At 49.6% G+C, this 20301-nt stretch overlaps 6 protein-coding genes across 6 annotated transcripts; 3 read left to right on the top strand and 3 right to left on the bottom strand.

The window, feature by feature from the left end:
• Nucleotides 1-3581: 3581 nt before the first annotated feature.
• CCR4 (CCR4-Not complex 3'-5'-exoribonuclease subunit Ccr4) lies at nt 3582-5892 on the top strand (the record flags this gene model as incomplete). The annotated part of the gene is made up of 2 exons (XM_041685644.1): nt 3582-4644; nt 4706-5892. 2 exons carry the CDS (start codon nt 3582-3584, stop codon nt 5890-5892), a joined length of 2250 nt encoding a protein of 749 aa, XP_041539709.1.
• Nucleotides 5893-7089: 1197 nt separating this feature from the next.
• AKAW2_20882S (tRNA (adenine-N(1)-)-methyltransferase) lies at nt 7090-8628 on the bottom strand (the record flags this gene model as incomplete). Its single annotated transcript, XM_041685643.1, has 4 exons — nt 7090-8073; nt 8147-8217; nt 8286-8432; nt 8523-8628. The coding sequence occupies 4 exons, from the start codon at nt 8626-8628 to the stop codon at nt 7090-7092; spliced, it is 1308 nt and encodes a 435-aa protein (XP_041539708.1).
• Nucleotides 8629-9276: 648 nt separating this feature from the next.
• On the top strand, nt 9277-10360 carry AKAW2_20881A (putative Phosphoserine phosphatase; the record flags this gene model as incomplete). Its single annotated transcript, XM_041685642.1, has 6 exons — nt 9277-9364; nt 9419-9432; nt 9499-9575; nt 9629-9931; nt 9988-10136; nt 10197-10360. 6 exons carry the CDS (start codon nt 9277-9279, stop codon nt 10358-10360), a joined length of 795 nt encoding a protein of 264 aa, XP_041539707.1.
• Nucleotides 10361-11325: 965 nt separating this feature from the next.
• WC2 (GATA transcription factor LreB) lies at nt 11326-12899 on the bottom strand (the record flags this gene model as incomplete). The annotated part of the gene is made up of 2 exons (XM_041685641.1): nt 11326-11372; nt 11447-12899. 2 exons carry the CDS (start codon nt 12897-12899, stop codon nt 11326-11328), a joined length of 1500 nt encoding a protein of 499 aa, XP_041539706.1.
• Nucleotides 12900-14583: 1684 nt separating this feature from the next.
• AKAW2_20879S (uncharacterized protein) lies at nt 14584-14850 on the bottom strand (the record flags this gene model as incomplete). Its single annotated transcript, XM_041685640.1, has 1 exon — nt 14584-14850. The coding sequence occupies one exon, from the start codon at nt 14848-14850 to the stop codon at nt 14584-14586; it is 267 nt and encodes an 88-aa protein (XP_041539705.1).
• A 1223-nt stretch (nt 14851-16073) lies between these two features.
• RAD50 (MRX complex DNA-binding subunit) lies at nt 16074-20197 on the top strand (the record flags this gene model as incomplete). The annotated part of the gene is made up of 4 exons (XM_041685639.1): nt 16074-16175; nt 16237-16320; nt 16385-20074; nt 20189-20197. The coding sequence occupies 4 exons, from the start codon at nt 16074-16076 to the stop codon at nt 20195-20197; spliced, it is 3885 nt and encodes a 1294-aa protein (XP_041539704.1).
• Nucleotides 20198-20301: the final 104 nt, after the last annotated feature.

Raw genomic sequence — 20301 nt, 5'->3', positions numbered from 1 at the left:
CAATTCCCCCGACCAAGCAAGTATCTGTTGGCTGGCATAATTCTTTCTTTTTCCACATGACAGGCATTTGAAGGGGGAAAATCTACATACATGAACCACCAACCAGAAGCCCAAGGACAGATAACTATTTAGTAACCACTACTAGTACTGTACTTACTGCTTATTTACAATGGAGAAAACAATAATAATCCAATTGTTGTTGGTTGGATTTTGGCCCACGGCGGCCGCAATGCTCCGCCGCCCACCACCCAGGATGATTATGCATGCCGGGGCCACTTTTCAACCTGAAAAGACACGTGCTTGCACGGGTCACTTGTTGCCCTGTCAGGGATTTGCTCTTTTAACCACTATCCATTATTCTCACTAAGTAATTGACTAGTTAGGCATTCTTTCCGAGCTCAGGTCTGTCTGGGCTTTTTCGGTAGTCCTTCTGGTGGTTTTCTTATTTCTAGGCGCCAATCTCTTCTCCTCCACCTCCCCCCGTCCCCCCCTTTTCTTTCCCCTTTTGTCGATGACTGTTACAGGTTTCTTTCCCAAGTCGTTGTGGTGATGCTGTCAGCTTATGGATTGTCATATTTTGCAACTACTAAGGTGTCAGAATCTGTAACATCGGTTCTTATTCCGCCAGTCGGAGGGTTCTGATAATGAGCTGGTTTGGAATGCTGGTGGGGGTGGAAACTAATCTGCCTACAAGCTGTCAGCATCAAATGATGTGATTAGATCTCTTGAAGTCTATTCCCCGCTGCCTTCTGTTTGAAGATGCTTCAGTATTTGTACAGACTGTTGTACCACCGCCGGAAAACCTAATGTGTAACAGTTTCATCCTCGTGCATGCATGCTGTTTCACGTACTGCACTTACACTTTGAACATAGTTTACCTGCCGACTTGGTTATGTTACAATCACAATCACCCTACTTACCCTAACTACATACCTAGTTTTACCCCTTTGATCCCTTTGTAAGCAAATCAGTTCTACTGATCAACTATGTCATCCAGACATACCATTGACTGCTACTCTTGTGAAACCCTCACATGATCCCATGACGAAGGGTGACGATATATGAGGTTAGCTAGAATAGCAGTGCAACTACACTAGATAAAACTTGAACACGATTTTACTCTTTAGTATACTAGGCGAAACGAGACTACTACATATGTATCTCAAATCAGTGCCATACCCTCCGCGGATACTATACTAGTCACCATGATCTCCCGAGCTTATGTTGATCGCAAGCCAAACTGCTTTGCTTTGAGCAAACTTAGTAGAAGAATCACGGAGTACTGAGTGAAAATGTAAAGTTTAGTCCTTGGCATACGGAGGCCAAGCAATGATGAATGGATTCATTGATTAATTATTTCGAGATCTTACTACAAAGTAAGTAACTAGTTAACGATCGATTTTATATTTGAGCAAGCAATGAACATCTAATTGAGTGAGACTGGGTAATATTAGACTATTACAGAGATTGATCTACTGCGCCAGAGCGTCTCTACCATCAGTTATTACCTACCCTCCCGGGCTTTACATGTCGAAATTCGGAAACAACTGAAACATTGCAAGGGATGAGTATTTCCTCAACTGTCGCAAATAGATGCCATAGGCATTCATTGATCTCGGAGAACGAGTCCGGCGTGCAGGTATGTGGCAGGTGTATGTGTGGCTGGCATGTTTCTATGCATTCCTGCTGCACCTGGGGTTCCAGCAAGGGAGAAGGTTTTGTTTGCTAACGGTTACTGCTTGTCATTGCTTTTTGACAGACAGGGCCTGCTGCATAACAGTCGAAACTGGTGGAAGTTTGAATGCGGTATATTATTTTTTGAGTTCACACTTGGAAATCCTGCTTTGTCCCCAGAAAGGGGGTTTGCTGTGGCCTTGATGACTGGCTACTACATATGGGGTACAAAATGTACAAGTGGCAATTGGTGTATGAATTTAACTTCCAGTGACACATATCTACCCGTTTTTCGACGATGAGCGTTTATTGGCAAAAATTAGGCAACATTTGGATTTTTAGGTAGTCTAAATGAATTAATGCTCAGAGCACGTCCTGGAATTGCTGAGACACTGCTTGGCTGGGGGCTTTATACGAGGATCATTACCCACCAAGACACCTTAAGTATCCCACGACCTCGTATTTTTCACGTGAGACACATGCATTTGGCATCATTTTGGGTTGCAAGGGGATGGGTGCTCGTCTACCAGGGGTTTCGGTTTTACAAAGAACTGAGAAGAACGCTTCAGACCGTTCTGGAAACATGGGCCCCTTTTGCACTCACCCAACAATTAGCTGAAATGTGTCCCGAGTTAGTTGGGATCTTGCTCGATTAGTTAGATAGTGCCAAGTGGTCAGTGACCGAAAGCAATAAAGGGGTGCTATATAGCATAATAGTAACATATAGCCCTCCTAAATATTTCTTGCATTGCCTATCGGAAGCAACCGAGCGAGTGAGCCACTGTGGTGTCAGTGCAAGGAATGTGTGGTCTTGATATGGGCTCCGTCATAGGGTCACGGGAGCGTGTTGGCACAGGCGATATGGCCAGTTTAATATAGATAAGATAGTGAGGCAAGTTCCTTCATGGCCTGTGGAAGTCATTGTAGGATGATATGGTAGTGACAATTGTGATTTTGAGAAAAAATGTAGACGCTGTCTTAGTCGGATATGCTTCATGCAAAAAGTAAGATGTAGCATATCTTCGATACTTCTGAATGCGTGTGGGCTGTTGACTGCTGAGGGACCTCCTTACTTGTGCAGTGACCCCCGCGGATCGCCTAGTCCCCTCAATAATTGGGAATATGGGGCCGTGAAGGACCGATGCTGAGATCTTGTCCGGTTGCCGTTCTCCTGGGGGAGGTTAATAGGGTAGCGATGCTCACTTGGTGAGTCAAGGATTGATAACCTGTAGAAACGTCGGATATTGACTTCAAGGCATCCTCTGCTCGCTAGGGAGATATCCTTGTTCAGGGAAGAAGACCCAAGTCTGGAGGTGTGCTTGTCAAGGCTGGTCTTGGCTTTGCCATTGGCGGCGAATCACGCCCGCCGGATGTGACATCACGTGACACCGGCGACCTCCCGCCTTCGATGCAAACCACTTCGCAGCGTCAAGGCGACTGTGTCTCATCCCAACAAGCTGCCGGCGCCTTTGCTACGTCTTCAGACCTATTTTCAAGTGCGCATTGTTCACTCTCCTCCTGCGAGTTTGCCTCTGAGAGTCCAACCTGACCTTGTTCCCAGGATTCTCAACAGACTTTCGTCGTCCGTCCTCTTGTGTCTCGGTCGCCCGACGCCCGCCGTATCGTTCAACCCTCGATCGCTTTCCCGATCTCGACCTCCCCAGGACTGCATCTCGAAACCGTGTGCAACCAGCATTGGCGAAATTGCTGCGGTTGTGATTCCAGCCTATCCTTAGATTGGGGTGGTTCCGCTTCAGGACCCCATGTTGAAGAGAAGGAGAGAACGCATCCGATCCCCGACTCCTCTCTCTCCTGCCACCGCCGCCTCCCCGAACCCAACCCTGCCAGCCTCAACCTACCCTAGGAACATTCAACCGATCGACCTACGGTCTCGTCTGCCACGTTAAATGGCAGATGGTACCTACAGGTTCCAGCAGCCTGGGGCCGGGCAGTTCTTCTTCCAAACACAAACGCAACAGCACTCTCACCAACGTCATCTCGTACGCAACGGGACCAACTCCCCCACTGGAAGACTAAAATTCAGTCACGACACTCCTTCTCCCTCACGTTCACCTCCGATCAACCAAGCTGCTGCCTTGAATCCATTTACGATGTATACACAAACCCACCAAGGGCAGCATGTCATGATGAATGGCGGCCAGGCCCACCAGCGATTTGGCATGCAGATCCCCAAGTTCCAATCGCAGAGCCATCACCCCCACCCCGCACAGCAGGCCCATCACCATGCCCATCACAACCAAGCTTCTCATAGCATCAATCACCAGCACAACTTCTCCAGTGGGGCATTGGCTGCCGCCACTCCGCACTTCACTCCCGGCCCCCTCCAGAATGGCGCTCATGTTAACGTGGACGAAGATATTGACGAGACCATGAACGAACATTGGCAGCAGCAACTTCAGTTGGCTGCGGAGTCACGGCAGGCAAGCTCCCCGCATTATTACGCCCGCACCGTCGCACAGCAAACCAAGGGTATCCAGATTGCGCCCAGTCAGCCTGAGCAACAAGAGAATGGGAGCGGCGATCGCAATGGCCTGGTGAAGTCCAAGCCTGCTCCTCGGCAAGGCTGGCATGCTCTTGATTTCGGCGGGCAGGGTCTCCGCGCGCTTGCGACATCTTTGTTTCACTATACTTTCCTCGAGAAATTGTACCTCAATCACAACAAGTTGAAGACGCTCCCTCCGGCGATTGGCCAACTGCGGAAGCTCACCCACTTGGATCTGTCGAGCAATGATATTTCGGAGCTCCCCGAAGAGATCGGTATGCTCACAAGCTTGAAGCAGCTCCTCCTGTTTGATAACAACATTCGCACGCTTCCGTTCGAGATGGGTTATCTTTATAGATTAGAGATGTTGGGAATCGAAGGGAACCCTCTGAACGATATTTTGAAGTCTCAGATCATCAAGGAAGGAACCAAGGCCCTAGTCCGGTACCTGAGGGAAGAAATGCCAGGTTTGTGCTCACGACTCAAAGCTCTCACCATGCACCTCATACTAACTTCTTTTCCAAAAAGTGCATCTTCCTCCCCCGGATAGAGATTGGATCATCCTGGATGAGACCGCTAGCTCCTCCAACACTTCCATCGAGAAGATTACCGTCCTTTCCCACAACGCCCTCTGCGACTCTTCCGCAACCCCGAGTCACTTCGGTTATACCCCGTCCCGTGTTCTTTCTTGGGAATTCAGACGTGAGCTTATCCTGAGCGAGCTGAGGTCACACGACTCGGACATTATCTGTCTGCAGGAAATCGATCAAGGCAGTTACAATGGATTTTTCCGGGAGCAGCTGGCTTATAACGATTACAAGGGTGTATACTGGCCTAGAGGTAGAGCTATGGGTATGCAAGAGGAGGAAGCGAAGTCGGTCGATGGCTGTGCCACCTTCTTCAAGGGAAGCAAGTTCATCCTTCTCGATAAGCAGATGATCAACTTCGGCCAAACAGCAGTGCGGCGACCGGATGCCAAGGGCCAAGATGACATCTACAACAGACTCTGGCAGAAGGATCACATTGCGGTAGTCATCTTCCTGGAGAACCGGCTGACAGGCTCCCGCTTTATCGTCGTGAACGCGCATCTCTACTGGGATCCTGCTTTTAAGGACGTGAAATTGATTCAGACCGCCATTTTGATGGAGGAGATCACTAAGCTCTCCGAGAAGTACGCGAAATTCCCACCGTGTACCGACAAGACTGCATTCCGCTTCTCGGAAGCCGAAGGTGAATCGGATACTCCTCCCCCTGAGCCTGCGCCGTCTGTGGAGTATTCCAGTGGTGATCAGATTCCGCTATTCATGTGCGGTGATTTCAACTCGGCGCCTGGGTCGGCAGCGTACAACTTGGTCGCACACGGCCGGCTCACCGAGTCCCATCCGGACCTGGAGAAGAGGCTCTACGGCAACCTGAGTCGGGTCGGTATGACGCACCCGTTCAAGTTGAAGTCGGCGTACAACTCGATTGGCGAGCTGAGCTTCACGAACTATACTCCGGACTTCAAGGATATTCTTGATTATATTTGGTATACGTCCAACACACTTCATGTCTCGGCGTTACTTGGGGAGGTGGACAAGGAGTATCTGCAGAAGGTGCCCGGGTTCCCCAATTTTCATTTTCCAAGTGATCATGTCGCATTATTTGCGGAGTTTACAGTTAAAGGGAAAAAGGGAAAGGTTGTGGAAGCGGATTTTGGGCCGCAACGGAATTGAAGGGACGGTGCATGTTGAATCTTACGAGACTGGTGTTTGTGTAGCCGGTTCATCTTGTTATCTCGGAATCTTTGGGGGCCTTTCGCGTGTCTGTGGTGTTAACTCTTTTTACTCTTTTTCTTCCTTCTTACGCTATCATGCTCTTGTTGCATTTTGTTTCTTTTCTTTTCTTCTTTTCTTCCTTCCATTCTTGTGAGTTTACTTCCTGCTTACTGCTGTCGCCCAGCGGACTCTCTCGTTCAAATGGAACTCTGCGTATCCATGCATCATCTTTGGAAAGTAGTCAGTCACAATGGGCGCAGCAGCTTTGCTTTATCTCACGCAACACACACTCACACTCTCTCACGCTCTCTTATCTACTACGTCGTTCCTCCTCCTCCCAGCTTTGGTATGTGTTAGGATCTGATTATGCCTTTTCTTCTTCTTAACGACGATACTTTTTCTCTTCGCTTTTCAATATGCTTTCTCTCCACCTGTTGTAGATTGAATCTCACGAACAGATTCTGTCTCTCTCCTTTCTTAACCATTCTTCATCTCATCTCAATGTTTTGCACTTAGGCGGGCGAATCGGTCTCATCTGTACCTCTTCTCTGTGTGTGTGTGTGGTGTATGTATGTACTCGTTGTATCCTTAGGCGACTACTACTTCTACTACTGGTTGGTCGGCGGTCTTCTTTCACGTACGTGCCTGTTGGTTTGGGCTTCGTTGGTTTGGGATCCGCTTGACGTCTATTGCTGAGCTTGTTGTTCGTTGATTTTTTTTTGCTTTTTCTTGATGTAGAAAGAGAGAGTGGGTGGTTGATTTGACTTAAGCTGCTGTTTTAGTATGGGGCATCGGGAATGGGTGGTAGTGCGTTTGCTATTAGTATATTTGAATAAGCCTCTTCTTATTTATTTCGTTATTTTCCCCTTTGTTCCTCTTACTGTTGGGGGGTTTCTCTATCTATTTATCTAGGTTGTAGATTGTAGTTCGGTGAATTGCATGAGTGTATGCTCTTTCTAATAATGGAGTGTGGTGTGTCTGATATCATCGTATTTGTGGATGGTCATAGGACAGTAATTGAATCTTGAGTAATAGTACATGAGGTAGTTCTTTCTTCTATGGTATGCATGTTATGGTACAAATGGGTATCCAAGAATACTGCAGGTAGGTAGGCATATAAAACGGGGAATCGTATGAAGCTCAGCTCAGCTCAGCTTAGCTCCTCCGCGCATCCTCCTCTATCTTTCTCCAGATTCCAACAAAGCCACCGCCCACAATCCGCGCGCCAACCTTTGGCCGGCACACAAGCACACTGTCTTCCTCCTTGGGCGTCTTCTCTTCAGCAATATCTGTAGACTCAGTCTCAACGGCACCCGTCTCGACGGACTCCTCTGAACCGGAACCCTCCTCGGTGGAGGAAGCCACCGACACATTATCCCGGGACTTCTTCACCGCGTGCCGGATATCCCATAGCCGACCACTGCTGATCCCGTTTCCGAGCTCGACAACCTTGTCCTGGACGAAAGGTAGTCTCTGTCGACGAATGAGCTCCACACAGTCGCCGATCTGCGTCACGCTCGGCATGAAAACAGCTAGAATGCCATCCCGCTTCAGGATCGAGGCGACGTGGGGGATCCGTAGATGCGCGGAGGGCATATCCAGGATTGCGTAGGAGAGGAACGGCTCAACTTCATCTTTCTTGAGCGAGGAAAGGAGGCCTGTCGGTGCGCGTTGTCTCTTCTGCTCTGCGATCCAGTCCTCTACGTGCCCGGCGTAGAAATCCACATTGCCTGCGTAGATGCCGCGACGGAAACCTCGGACGATACCTTCGGCGTGGACGGATGATTTGGGCGTCACGTCGACGCTGTGGATGATTGCTTTGCGTTGAGAGCGCCAGGCGTCCCAGTTCTCCTGGTCGGGGTCCACGGTCGTTTCTGAAGCGCCTTCTGCGGGGGGCTGTAACTTGCGGGTCGAGACCTCGCCGGGTTTGGTGGGTAGGTATGTGACTTGCGAGCTTGGGGGGAGGGGTGGAGGAGTAAAGTTGGCGCCTTGGATGGCGCGCGCTAGGTGTAGGGTCAGGGAGCCGTGGCCGGTGCCGGATTCGAGGATTTCAAGGGGCGGTGTGTCTGATCCTTCAGCTGGGGGTGCGATGTGGATGTCGAGGAGGGAAACGATGAGGTTGGCGTCTGCTGAATAGATCTAATGGCATGCGTTAATGAGGAATTGGGGGTGGTCGTGGTATTCGTTGACGACGGTGTAGTTGGATTCGTACCGGCGTGACTAGACGGGGGGTCATGGCAACATATTCTTCGAGGGTAGGGAGGGAGAGTCGGTATTCAGGGCCTGTATTCAATGGAGATTATGAGAATGCGCCCGGCTGGGTAAATATTGAAATGAGGAAAATAACTGACCTTTCCGCGCCTGCACCAGATCCCGTACCCTCCGGCCGATGATGTTGTCGTGCTCCAATTGTCCGCGACGAGTGTCGGATTTATGACCCTTCCGCAAGGGTTTGCTTAGTAGCGGCGACTTGCCATGGACCACAACTCTATCTCCCTCTAAGTGGTGGATTTAATCTGTTAGTGTGGGATGGCGCGCAAACTGTGAACGAGCGAACGGCGTTCAGTCGAATAAAAGGTGTGACATACCCCGAAAGACGGAGAAATTGGTGTCGATTGAGCGGGCATAGCGAGGAACAGGAGTGGAAGATGTTAAGCCTAGGGCTCGACGCAATGATTGCAGTAGACGAGCCATGGCGTGGGATGATTCGGAGGGAGTGATGCCCTCAATTCAAGTGTCCGAGAAAGTATCGGCGCCGAAAAGATCGAGCATCAAAAATTCGGGACTTGGATTTGGAGACTCGCCGGGAAGATACTCGGTTCGGCTAGACCCAGAATGGTCAGAAAACTAGCATTAGACATGGGAAATAAGAACTGGCTCCACCGAAAAGATGACAATTCCAGCTGTTAGTGTCGCGCTGGAAATTATGGGGAACTCCGCATGGGTCCATCGTTGGTGGTGATTGTCCCTCCTTTGCACTTGATCGAGTCTAGTCTCTCTGCTTTCTCACCGCGGGGTTCTTCTTTCTCTTCTCTCTTTGCTTCTCTCTACTTGAAATCGCTCCATCTCTCTCTCTCTCATAAGTTCACATCTTTCTCCTTCTTGTTACCGGATATCCGACCGGTTTATTGCCATCCCTTGTCGTCCTTGATTTAGGTTTGTTTCCCCTGTTCCATTTCTCAGGGACAGAGTTCAATATTGCCGTCGTATATTTTTGAGCATCATCCAAACATGCGCAACAAAACGCGCCCTTTAATCAGTTCCTATATGTCAACCGACAGTGAGACTAACACCGATACTGCAGAACTTTCGCCGCGAAATCATAGCGACCAGGCCTTCATCATGACTGTTACCACGCTACCGTACATGAAAACGAACCCCAAGCTCATATTCTTCACCGATTTTGATGGAACGATCACCCTCGAAGACAGTAGGTACAGACGAAGTTCGCACAGCAAGCCCACTAGCTAAGTACTCTATGCAGGCAATGATGCTATGGTATCTACCCTTTACAACCTACAAGCTCACCACTAAACCTGCATGTCACTGACACTTGGTCACAAGATCGATAATCTTGGCTACGGGCGCGCAAAGCGCCGTCAAGGCAATGAGGCCGTCCTTGAGGGCACCATGAGCTTCCGGTATGTGAGTACAGACGGCTTATGTAGACGTCCTGCTAACCTCTATTGCGAAGTGACGCTTTTCGCGACATGCTGGACAGCATCAAGACCCCATACAACGAGTGCATCGAGTACCTCAAGAAGAACATGAAGCTGGATCCCTACTTTGTGGAATTCTACAAATGGTCCAAGGAGAACAACGTCCCGATCGTGGTGTTGTCTTCTGGCATGATCCCAGTCATCAGCGCCCTCTTCGAGACGCTTTTGGGCGGCGAACCGGATGATCACCTCTACATCGTTGCCAACCAGGTCGAGAGCCGTGATGGCAAGGACATCAACTCCGAGGGTGGCTGGCAGATCAAGTACCATGACGATAGGTAAGAGAATCTTCTTGGAACCGGTCGCTGGGCCAGAACTGACGTCATACTGCTAGCCACTTCGGCCACGACAAGTCCCTGGAAATCAAGCCCTATGCCGCACTGCCGGACGGTGTGCGCCCGACCTTGTTGTACGCAGGAGATGGCGTGTCCGATTTGTCAGCCGCTGCAGAGACTGATCTTCTGTTTGCCAAAAAGGGCAAGGGTGCGTTTACCAAGATCTGACATTGAGGTTTGCATTATGTAGTTACTGACTCTTTTCCAGATTTGGTGACATTCTGCGAGCGTGAGAAGATTCCGTTCACGCTATTTGAGAGCTGGGAGTCGATTCTCGCTACCACCAAGGACATCCTGGGTGGAAAGGTTTCCGTGAAGGAGGTTGCTCAAGATGGACTGACTGCGGTCCACGAGGGAGCCAACAAGAACTGATGCGGTGCAGCTAAGATAAGATATCATTCTTTCATGCTGTTAGATATAGATCGCTTGAGTATATACGCACCAGGGACATAGTACTAGTTTAGATATCATGATGATTAGATGGATTAGTTAATAGAAGTGATGATTTGCATATCAATACGCGTTATTTGTATTTTGCGCGGAGTTGTGTAGGGTTCTAGGAGGCTATATCTGGGGTTAGTCACTGCTAATCCCACCCTGATCAGCAACTATACTAATATATGACTGACTCTTTTCATTTGAATAAATTGGCTTTGAGCTGAATATACTTTATATTGTTGACTACTAACAACTTAGGTAGCGAGGAAACAAGCGGTATAGCAGTCTAGTTTGGACTGAAGAAGAGCGTTGAGACATTGTATCTACTGTGTTTAGGAGTATCTATACGATGACAACTTATAGTCATATTCCCTGCTTGTAGTTAATGAATTAAGACTGATATTATATTGACCTATCCTAAAATCTGCTTCCAAATGATTGAAACTCCTCTATCTACTTTGATGCTTTCTATCCGGATATCCTATCGTATCCCTACAACTACATTCTCGAGACTCAATTGTATACTATCCTGCGCACGTGTATCACGCGGACTTTATTATAGTTGTAAGTTATGTTGCAATCTGAGCTGAATATAGTTCGAGTGAGTCGGGCATAAAGTCATGATATCTGCTCACTTCAGAGGAGAAAGAAGAGCACAATAAGTGCAAATGCTGTGACAGCGCAGCCGCTAAGAAAATGTGCTACCGAGGAGAACAAGAAAAAGCACAATGCACAAAGGAGTACATAAGCAGGGGTATCCTCGCAGGGGGTATATTGGCCCCTTCTGGCAAATGCAACAGCAGCAAAGCAGTAGAAAGTAAATGACAATTCATACAAATGCAAGCCCCACCTTCTTTTTCCTTTTCCTTTTCTTTGCGTTTCCCCCCTCCCACCAAGTACTACGGTCCTGAATCCTGGCGTTTTTTCTCTTTCTTGGCCCAACGTACTGATCACATTTCAATGTCAGTACCGATACAGAAGTTTATCCAGTCAGATGATCAAGGAGGGGGAGAAACTCACAGCCACAAGCGTTACACAGAGTCTTTGGTCCTTCCGGGCCTTTCCTCCACTCGGGTGAGTCCGACGTCCCGCAATCCGTGCACATATACTCGCCTTTCATTCTTTTCTTCCTGTCAACGGCCTCTGCAGGATTCTTGGATGGTGTTTGCTGTGGCTGTTGCTGTTGCAATTGTTGCTGCTGTTGTTGGTCGCTTGGAGGAGCCGCCGCAGCAGCAGAACCGGCAGCAACGGTATTCGGCTGCTCCGCATCACAACGAATCAGACGGGCATGACGGACTCCCGTACTCAATCCCTGTGATCTTTCTCCTTCTCCGTAGTACAAGCCCGTCATAACCTCAATCCCGTCGATATGGGACATGTCTTCAGTCTGCGGCAACCGATCCCCAATCTGCTCCAGAAATGATCGCGAATCGGCGTCGTCCGTATTAGTGAATGTGTCGGATGATTCATTCTCCTCTCCAGATACTGATGTATCTCGTTGCGCAAACGAGGTTTGTGTCGTTGATACATACGTCTGGCGCGTTGTTGTCGTGGTAGTGGTGCTGGTTGTCGTTGTTGTGGACGTCTGCCCTGGTCTTGAATTCAACTCCTCTTCTTCCTCTTCCTTCAATTGGGCTATGCGCTGGTTCAGCCGGATGTTCTCGATCTTATGTTCCAGAAACGAATCGAGCAACTGTGAACCCCGCGTGGGATATGGTCGACAGACAAGGAATATCCCTTTACAGACTGTCTTTTGTTGCTGCAGCTGCTGGGATGATTCTGCGGTCGCAGAAGAAGCAGACCCGGTCGTCATTAGGTGTGGATGTCCATGAGCCTCTAACAAACAAGAGCTACTGTCAGGCCTACAGAGCCGGAAGTGACATCGAATTTCGCGTCCAGTTTTGATGCACTCGTCCAATTCGTGGCCTAAGATAGGCTTGTCGTCTTCATGGACGAAACGGGAGAAATCGCTTTGTTCTAGCATGTGCGATTCAATACCCGTCACCTCGGAGCATGATGGTGACGCGTATAGAACCTGTCCATCGTGACTGAGGAGAAGGAGCAAGTCTTTCAGTTCGTCTAGTACTCGTGCAGACCAGCCGTCATTGTTGGTGCCGGCAGGGCCTATGTCGGGGGTGGGGTGGTGGGGATTGCTGGTTCCCGCTGGCGCTGTAGTAGTTGTAGGTATGGAAGCAAGAGCAGGGACTGTGCTTGTGATAGTGGCAGGAGTCGTTGAAGTGGTAGCAGCAGCAGCAGCAGCAGCAGCAGCAGCGGAAGAAGAGATGGTAGTGGAAGCGGAGAGTTGAAGCAGATTAGCGGCGCCGCGGCTCATCGAGCGAGGAATACTCCGCGCGTCCATGCTATACGGGGGCCCCGGTGGTTTTGAGTTCGACACTGGGGCTCGTAGACCGTATGCCTGGGACGGAGTCTGGTTCTGCGCCACTCTTCGTCCTTGATGGAATTCGAGTTCCATCGCTGGGCTGCGCGGGGATCAAATCGATCGATCGCCGGGGTGGTGGGGACTCTTCTTCCCGGGGGGTGAAAAACTCGGTAGGTCTCCCTATAAAGAATATGATACAGAAAGGGATTGAAGGAAGATAGAGAGAGAAAGAAGAGAGGGTAAGTGAGCAGTGTTTCTTGGACTTTTTCTGGACATGACCGCGGTGGTGAATCCAGTAGAGCTGTCAATTCTTGTACTTTTGGTCGGCCACATCGTCATTGGTATCGCACCGACACGCGGGATCCACTGCGGCTGCCAATCAAATCCGCCGATGGGGCTTCCCGGGGATTTCCGCACTATCCGGGCTGCTGATTGGTCGGTTACTGCGGCGTCGGGAAACTTTCAGGTACCGTTGTACAATACAGGTCGGTATGTCTGTATGATTGCTGCAGGGGGCATCCCGGTCGATGCTTCATTGCTTCAAAGTTGGGTATTCTTGCTGCTTCGCTTGCGCTCCGGGTGCGATGCCCCCCATGGGTTATCCTGGATTCTATCCCTCTTGACTGGCCCTCTACTCCTACTCCTTTCCTGTCACGATCACCTCATCCCTGAAGCATACATCATCCTGCGTGGTGTGGTGTGGGATTATCTTGTCAAGCATGGGTTGACTATCTGGCTTCCGTTAGATCCGCTAGGGACGTGCATCGCGTAGCGCCGCCATCTACTAATTTTAACTGTCGTGGGCTGATATCAGGCATCAATAATAGATGAAATTATCGACTATCTATCGACTATTTCGACTATCATCCTTTGAGGAGCCTGCAATCCGCATTTGCCTTCTTTTAATTCTCCGTGGGATATTCACACCGAACGCCCTTTACGATATCTGCCATCCCATCATGAAAGAACATGCAAAGCTGGGAAGCTGCAGCTGCTAACGGTCACCCGTCTGTGCAATTGCAGACGTCAGACCACACCGCACCCACGCGAACGGGTACGTTGGACTCTGTTCGGTGCTGGTGGAGATGGCCTAGAGTATTAAGCGAGCCCAGGCGCAGACCAGACCCGGAATGTCCTACCGGCGGGATGATCCCCCTGTCTTGGGGAGTCTGATACCATGCTCATGCCATGTTCTTCCTTCCAGCCTTACAAAGGATGAATGCACTTCCCACTTACGCTACTACAGATGACGAGCTACTACGCAGAGCAATGAGACGGTCAGATATGGCTGATACCATAGCTCTTTCTATAGCCCATATAAACTTATGTGCCACAGTAACTGAAGATTCATTAACATAACCAATCTGCTTCAATTGACAATTTGGCCAAAAAAAAATTCAATGTGAAGGCCCTACCAGAGAACCTGAGAACCACAATTACTGCCGTCATTATTCCAGGATCCTTCCACATGTTCTGAGACCGAGGCCATGACTAGCCAAGCCCCACCATCTATCTTGTTCGACACGTCAGAAGCAACTACGACATGCACATGGAGGAACGGAAGCTTGGCGGCCGCTCCTTTCCAGAGACAACATCAGTCTTGCTGACGCACCACTCAGCTGGAAGATCTACTTACTGTTGAATCACAACTAGTATTTGCACCTGCACCTCAGTCCATGATAGTGACAACCACAGAAATGATAATCTTTATCATGGCAATTGCACACTTTCAAAACGCTGCATCTGCCTTCGCAGAATCGGTAATTCTTGAACTCGGTTAGCATTGATCCCACCAGCCAAATAGGATGGTGTTTACAGAGTTCAACTCTTCCTCGACATCTGTGGTGGCCTTGGACATGCCATTACCGTCGACATCGTCGAATGCCTCGGCAGGGTTATTGACGGCTGCAGTGCCAATATTTCCAGCAACTACATCATCGACATTAGCAACTTCGGTTGGGTTGGCAGAAGAAGTGGCCAGGCTAGCCTTGAAGAAGAGACAGGACAAGCACAAGAGAACGATGATGTTCTTGCAGTGAAACATCCTGAATGGGGGTGAACCGGCACAGTATCTGAATGTGAGTGGAGTAGGAGTGTTTCGATGAGAGGATAGGTTTGAGAGAAGAGAGCCTTGAACGAGAGAAGGCTGGAAGGTAGGCTGAGCCTTTTGAATGTGACACCTATTGTTCGCAAAATCAGCACTATGTGCACTTGAGTAACCGCTCTAGCCCAAAGAATCTACAGTCAATATCATCATAGTTGCCATGCCCGCTATTTACATCTGAGGCACAGCCTCTTGAACCTAGAGGTACGTGCAACACGGCATACAGCGAAGAGGTAGGGGTATCAATACACAATCTACTAGTCTTTGCATTGCCCGATTCGATGTTGTCAAATAACATGAAAACCCCCAGATAGGATTGCTAGTGATTCATCTGTTGCAGCCAGCCTGCTGTCAAATAACTCAACGCAGGTGTATTGCGCAGAATATCCCCTACTTACTTGTATACTAAGCACCCGGCAGGAACTTCATCCCATAGCCCATGTAGTCAACTCAGTCGTGGCTCTTCTACCCAACCAAGAACGGAGCGTCCGTCCCCAGAAGTTCCACGAAGAAGTACAGAGTCCCTCCAAGGAAGGGAAAGCATGCCCCAAAAAGAATGTATCAGCAAGCCACAGACCATCCAATAATTCCTCTACCAAAGTATCTCCACAACATTAAGCGCCAACTACTCCATCCCATCCTAGTGGTGTTCTCTAGTAGGAAGCATATACATCCCAAATCAATATCCACCCCCCCAACTGACCGCCCATACACGTGACCTCGCGCCGTCTCCCCGCGTCGACCGACGCGCCGATCCCAAGCGCAGCTGCTCGCTATCTATCCGGCACGCTTTCTTTATCCCGAGTGGAGAAAGAATATCACGGGGAAGGTGTGATTTGCAGGCCTGCTACCTACCCTTACGCATCCGTGGGAACGGACCGGGCCTTTTCTTCTTCTTTTTTTGTTACCCTTCCATTGTGAAGTGACGTCTTCCATCATGTGAGATTTCGTTCTGCTTCCGGCCACAAACATTCTTTACTAATCAGTCCGTCCGCAGGTGTAAGTTCCGCGGAGGTCGTGTGAAAGATCGAGGGTACTAACCATCGGGGGTTTGTTTGTCGCAGCGAAGATAGATAAGTTGTCGATATTGGGGTGAGTGCTCCTTTCTTATGATTCATTTGGATGGAGAGATGTATAGGAGTGTTTGCTGACAGTTGCTTGTGATGGGCGCTAGTGTTCGGTCGTTCGATAATACGCGCAGCGAGACGATCCAGTTTCACACGCCGCTTACGTTGATTGTTGGGTATAATGGATCTGGAAAGACGGTATGATGGATAATATATGATGGTATCATGGAGGTTGTCAGGCTAATGGAGTTGGGGCCAGACAATCATCGAGTGTCTTAAATATGCGACCACCGGCGATTTACCACCCAACAGCAAGGGTGGTGCGTTCATCCACGATCCAAAGGTACGCGATTCTATAAGATATGGTATTGAGTAGGATGAACAGACGTGCTGAGTTATTATGGCAGCTATGTGGCGAGAAGGAAGTCCTGGCCCAGGTGAAACTGTCCTTCAAAGGCACGTCAGGCGCGAAGATGGTCGCTACGAGGAGTCTACAACTCACGGTGAAGAAAACGACACGGCAACAAAAGACACTAGAGGGTCAGTTGTTGATGGTCAAGGATGGTGAGCGGACGTCTATTTCCTCCCGCGTGGCGGAGCTGGATCAGATTATGCCTCAGTATCTCGGTGTATCAAAGGCAATCCTAGACTCCGTTATATTCTGTCATCAGGACGAGAGCTTGTGGCCAATGAGTGAACCCTCGGTGCTGAAGAAGAAGTTCGATGAGATATTCGAAGCTATGAAGTATACGAAGGCGATCGACAATATCAAGTCTTTACGGAAGAAGCAGAATGAGGAGCTTGCCAAGTACAAAATCATGGAGCAACATGCCAAAGAGGATAAGGAGAAGGCCGACCGTGCAGAGAAACGATCGATAAAGCTTCAGGACGAAATTGAAGCTCTGCGCGAAGAGACACACCAGCTCTCTCAGGAAATGCGCCGGGTGGCTGAACTTGCTGATAAGGCGTGGAAGGAGTCGGAAAGTTACTCTCAGGTCTTGGGTGCGCTTGAAGGAAAGCGCATCGAGGCCAAGAGTATCCAGACGACTATTGATAATCTCAAGAGACATCTAGTTGAGCTAGACGACTCCGATGAGTGGCTACAGTCGAACTTGGAGCAGTTTGAGTCAAGGCAGCTTCAGTACCAGCAGCAGGAAGAAGCCAAGAAGGAGAACTATATGGAGCTCAAGGAGCAGATAGAACAAACTCGACAAAGACTGGGTGTCAAGCAAGCAGAGTATGGCAAGTTCGAGAACGACAAAGCCAACTTCGAGCGCCAGGTTGAGCGGCGACAGAGGATGACGAAAGAGGTCGCTCGAGCGCACAATATCCGTGGTTACGATAATGTCGAGGACCAGGCTGACGTTGACGAGTTCATGCGGAGAGTGCGAAAAATCCTGAAAGATCAAAACCTGGCACTGGAACGGGTGAAGAAGGAGGCGCAAAGTGAACTACGTGACGTCCAGGCAACCCTTAACCAGATCGGACAACAGAAGTCTGCGCTACAGGAAAGCAAAAATGCAGCCAAGCGACAGATTGCCTCGAATGATAGGGAAGCAGCCACATACCAGGGAAAACTCAACGAGATCAACGTGGACGAAGGCGTTCAGGCTGCGCTGGAGTCAAACATTGAAGACATCGGATCTCGTTTGGACCAAGCCAAGGAGCGCGCACGATCCGCATCTTGGGACAAGGAGATTCAGAATGTGAACTCACAGATCCGCGACCTCGAGGACGAGAGTTCGCGCTTGAATACCGAGCTCATCGAGGCAACAAAGAAAGCTGGTGATTTGGCTCGATTAGACCACCTTAAGAAGGAATTAAAGGAACGGGAGCGCGGATTAGAGACGATGAAAGGAGCTCACGGTGAACGACTGGCAAAATTTGTCAATGCCAACTGGCGCCCTGAATCTCTAGAGCAGGACTACCAGCACGTCATCGAGGAGGAATCCAGACATGTCTCAAGGGCAGAGCGCGAGCGTGATGGAGTCAGCAGAGAACTCGAGCAGGTGGAGTTCAAAATGAAGGGCGTCAAGAAAACACTAAGTCAGCGACAAAAGGAACTCAAGGAGTGCATCAAAGAGATCCGCGATGCCGTTGATGACGAACCGGAAGAATACCCTGAGATTCTGAAAGAGCGTCAAGCCCAGCTCGACCTTGCCAGGAAGGACGCTGAACAATACGCCGGAGTCAGCAAGTACATGGCTGACTGTCTTGACACCGTGAAGTCGGCAAACATGTGCAGACTGTGCATGCGGACTTTCCGAACCGAAAACGAGCTACAGACCTTCAAGAACAAGTTAGAGGGGTTAGTGAAGAGAGCGAAACGGGTGATGGAGGATGACGAAATACCCCGTCTCGAAGAGGACCTTAATACCGCCCGCGAGGCCAGCACAGCCTACGATACCTGGTGTCGGCTGAAGCAGACAGAGATTCCAGATCTGGAGAAAGAGGAAGAAGAGTATACTGCTCAACAAGACAAACTACTGAGCCAATTGGAAGAGAACGACAAGATAGTCAGCGAAAAGGCCGACAAAAAGAAAGAGGTCGAGTCATTGTCAAAGACGGTCAGTACTATTGTCAGATACGACAGTGAAATCAAATCCATACGCTCTCAGGTCCAGGACTTGTCTTCGAAACAGCACGATACGAATGCGTCTCGTACACTGGAAGATATTCAGGATGAAATTGCGGGAATTGGCGAGAAGTCTAGAGCCATGAAGAAGACTCTGTCGAAACTCACTCATGAGAAGGAGCAAACATTGTCTGAGATGAACAAATTGGAGCTGCAACTCAGAGACGTCAAGAGCAACCTCGACAACGTGAAATTCAAGCTCGAGCGAAAGGCAGACCTCCTGGCTCGCATTGAGGAGTACAAGAACCTCAACAACCAACAACGCGAAGCCATTGCAAAGGCGGACAAAGAGATTGAAGATCTAACCCCTGAACTTCTCAAGGTCCAAGCCAAGTACGATGACATCAGCCAGCGTGCTGAAGCGCGTGAAAAGGACATGCAGCAGGAGATCTCACAACTCTACGAGAATGTACACCAACTTGAACTGGCAAACGAGGAGATCGACGCCTACAACGAGCGAGGCGGCCCTCATCAACTAGAGCGCAGCAAGCGTGAACTGCAAAGCATCGAGAACGAGATCAGCAATCTCGAGATCGAGCAAGCCAATATCACTAAAGAGATCAACAAGATATCTGCTCAACTCAAGGACAGCGAGAACACCAAGCGCCAATACGCCGATAACCTGACATACCGCCAGGCGACCCGATCTCTCGACGCAGTCACCGAAGAGATCGAGCAGCTGGCGGCGCAAAACGCCGAAGTCGACCGAAGCCGCTTTAAAGAAGAATCTGAGCGCAGAGCACGAGAACACAACGCACTCGCCGCTAAACAAGCCAGCAAAATGGGCGAGATGAAAGGAAAAGACGACCAACTGATGCAGCTCCTCGCAGACTGGAATACCGACTACAAAGACGCAGCAGGCAAATACAAGGAAGCGCACATCAAGGTGGAAACAACCAAAGCCGCAGTGGACGACCTAGCACGCTACGGTGGTGCCCTCGACAAAGCCATCATGAAATACCATGGGCTCAAAATGGAAGAGATTAACGCGATTATCAGCGAGCTCTGGCAAAAGACCTACCGAGGCACTGATGTCGACACGATCCTCATCCGCTCCGACAACGAAAACGCCAAGGGCAACCGCTCCTACAACTACCGCGTCTGCATGGTCAAACAAGGCGCAGAAATGGACATGCGCGGCCGCTGCAGTGCCGGTCAAAAGGTGTTGGCAAGTATCATCATCCGACTCGCTCTTGCGGAGTGCTTCGGTGTCAACTGCGGCCTGATTGCTCTTGATGAGCCCACGACGAACCTTGACCGTGATAATATTCGCTCCCTTGCGGAGTCGCTTCATGACATCATCAGGACTAGACAGCAACAGGCCAATTTCCAGCTTATTGTCATTACCCATGACGAGGAATTCTTGCGGCATATGCAATGCGGTGACTTCAGTGATTACTATTATCGGGTCTCGAGGAATGAGAAGCAGAAGTCGATTATTGAGAGGCAGTCTATTGCTGAGGTATGTTTGCCCTTACTCTCACCACCTCCCCCCAACCACAGTTCCTTTGCCCTTAATATGGATCATAGTCGGGTTTGTGAAGTGATTTTTCAGGACTAATGTTGTCTTGTTCAGGTTATGTGATTTGACCAACCACTCTTCGAGGCTCCGTTTATGGCTTGGACTGCAGGCCTCGCCATCTGGGAAGGAAGAGTGATTTGATCAGCGATCTTATAGTTACGTTCTAT

Source organism: Aspergillus luchuensis, chromosome 2 (genome assembly GCF_016861625.1).
Source record: "Aspergillus luchuensis IFO 4308 DNA, chromosome 2, nearly complete sequence".
Classification (NCBI taxonomy): Eukaryota; Fungi; Ascomycota; class Eurotiomycetes; order Eurotiales; family Aspergillaceae; genus Aspergillus; species Aspergillus luchuensis.
This window is presented reverse-complemented; position numbering and strand designations above follow the sequence as displayed.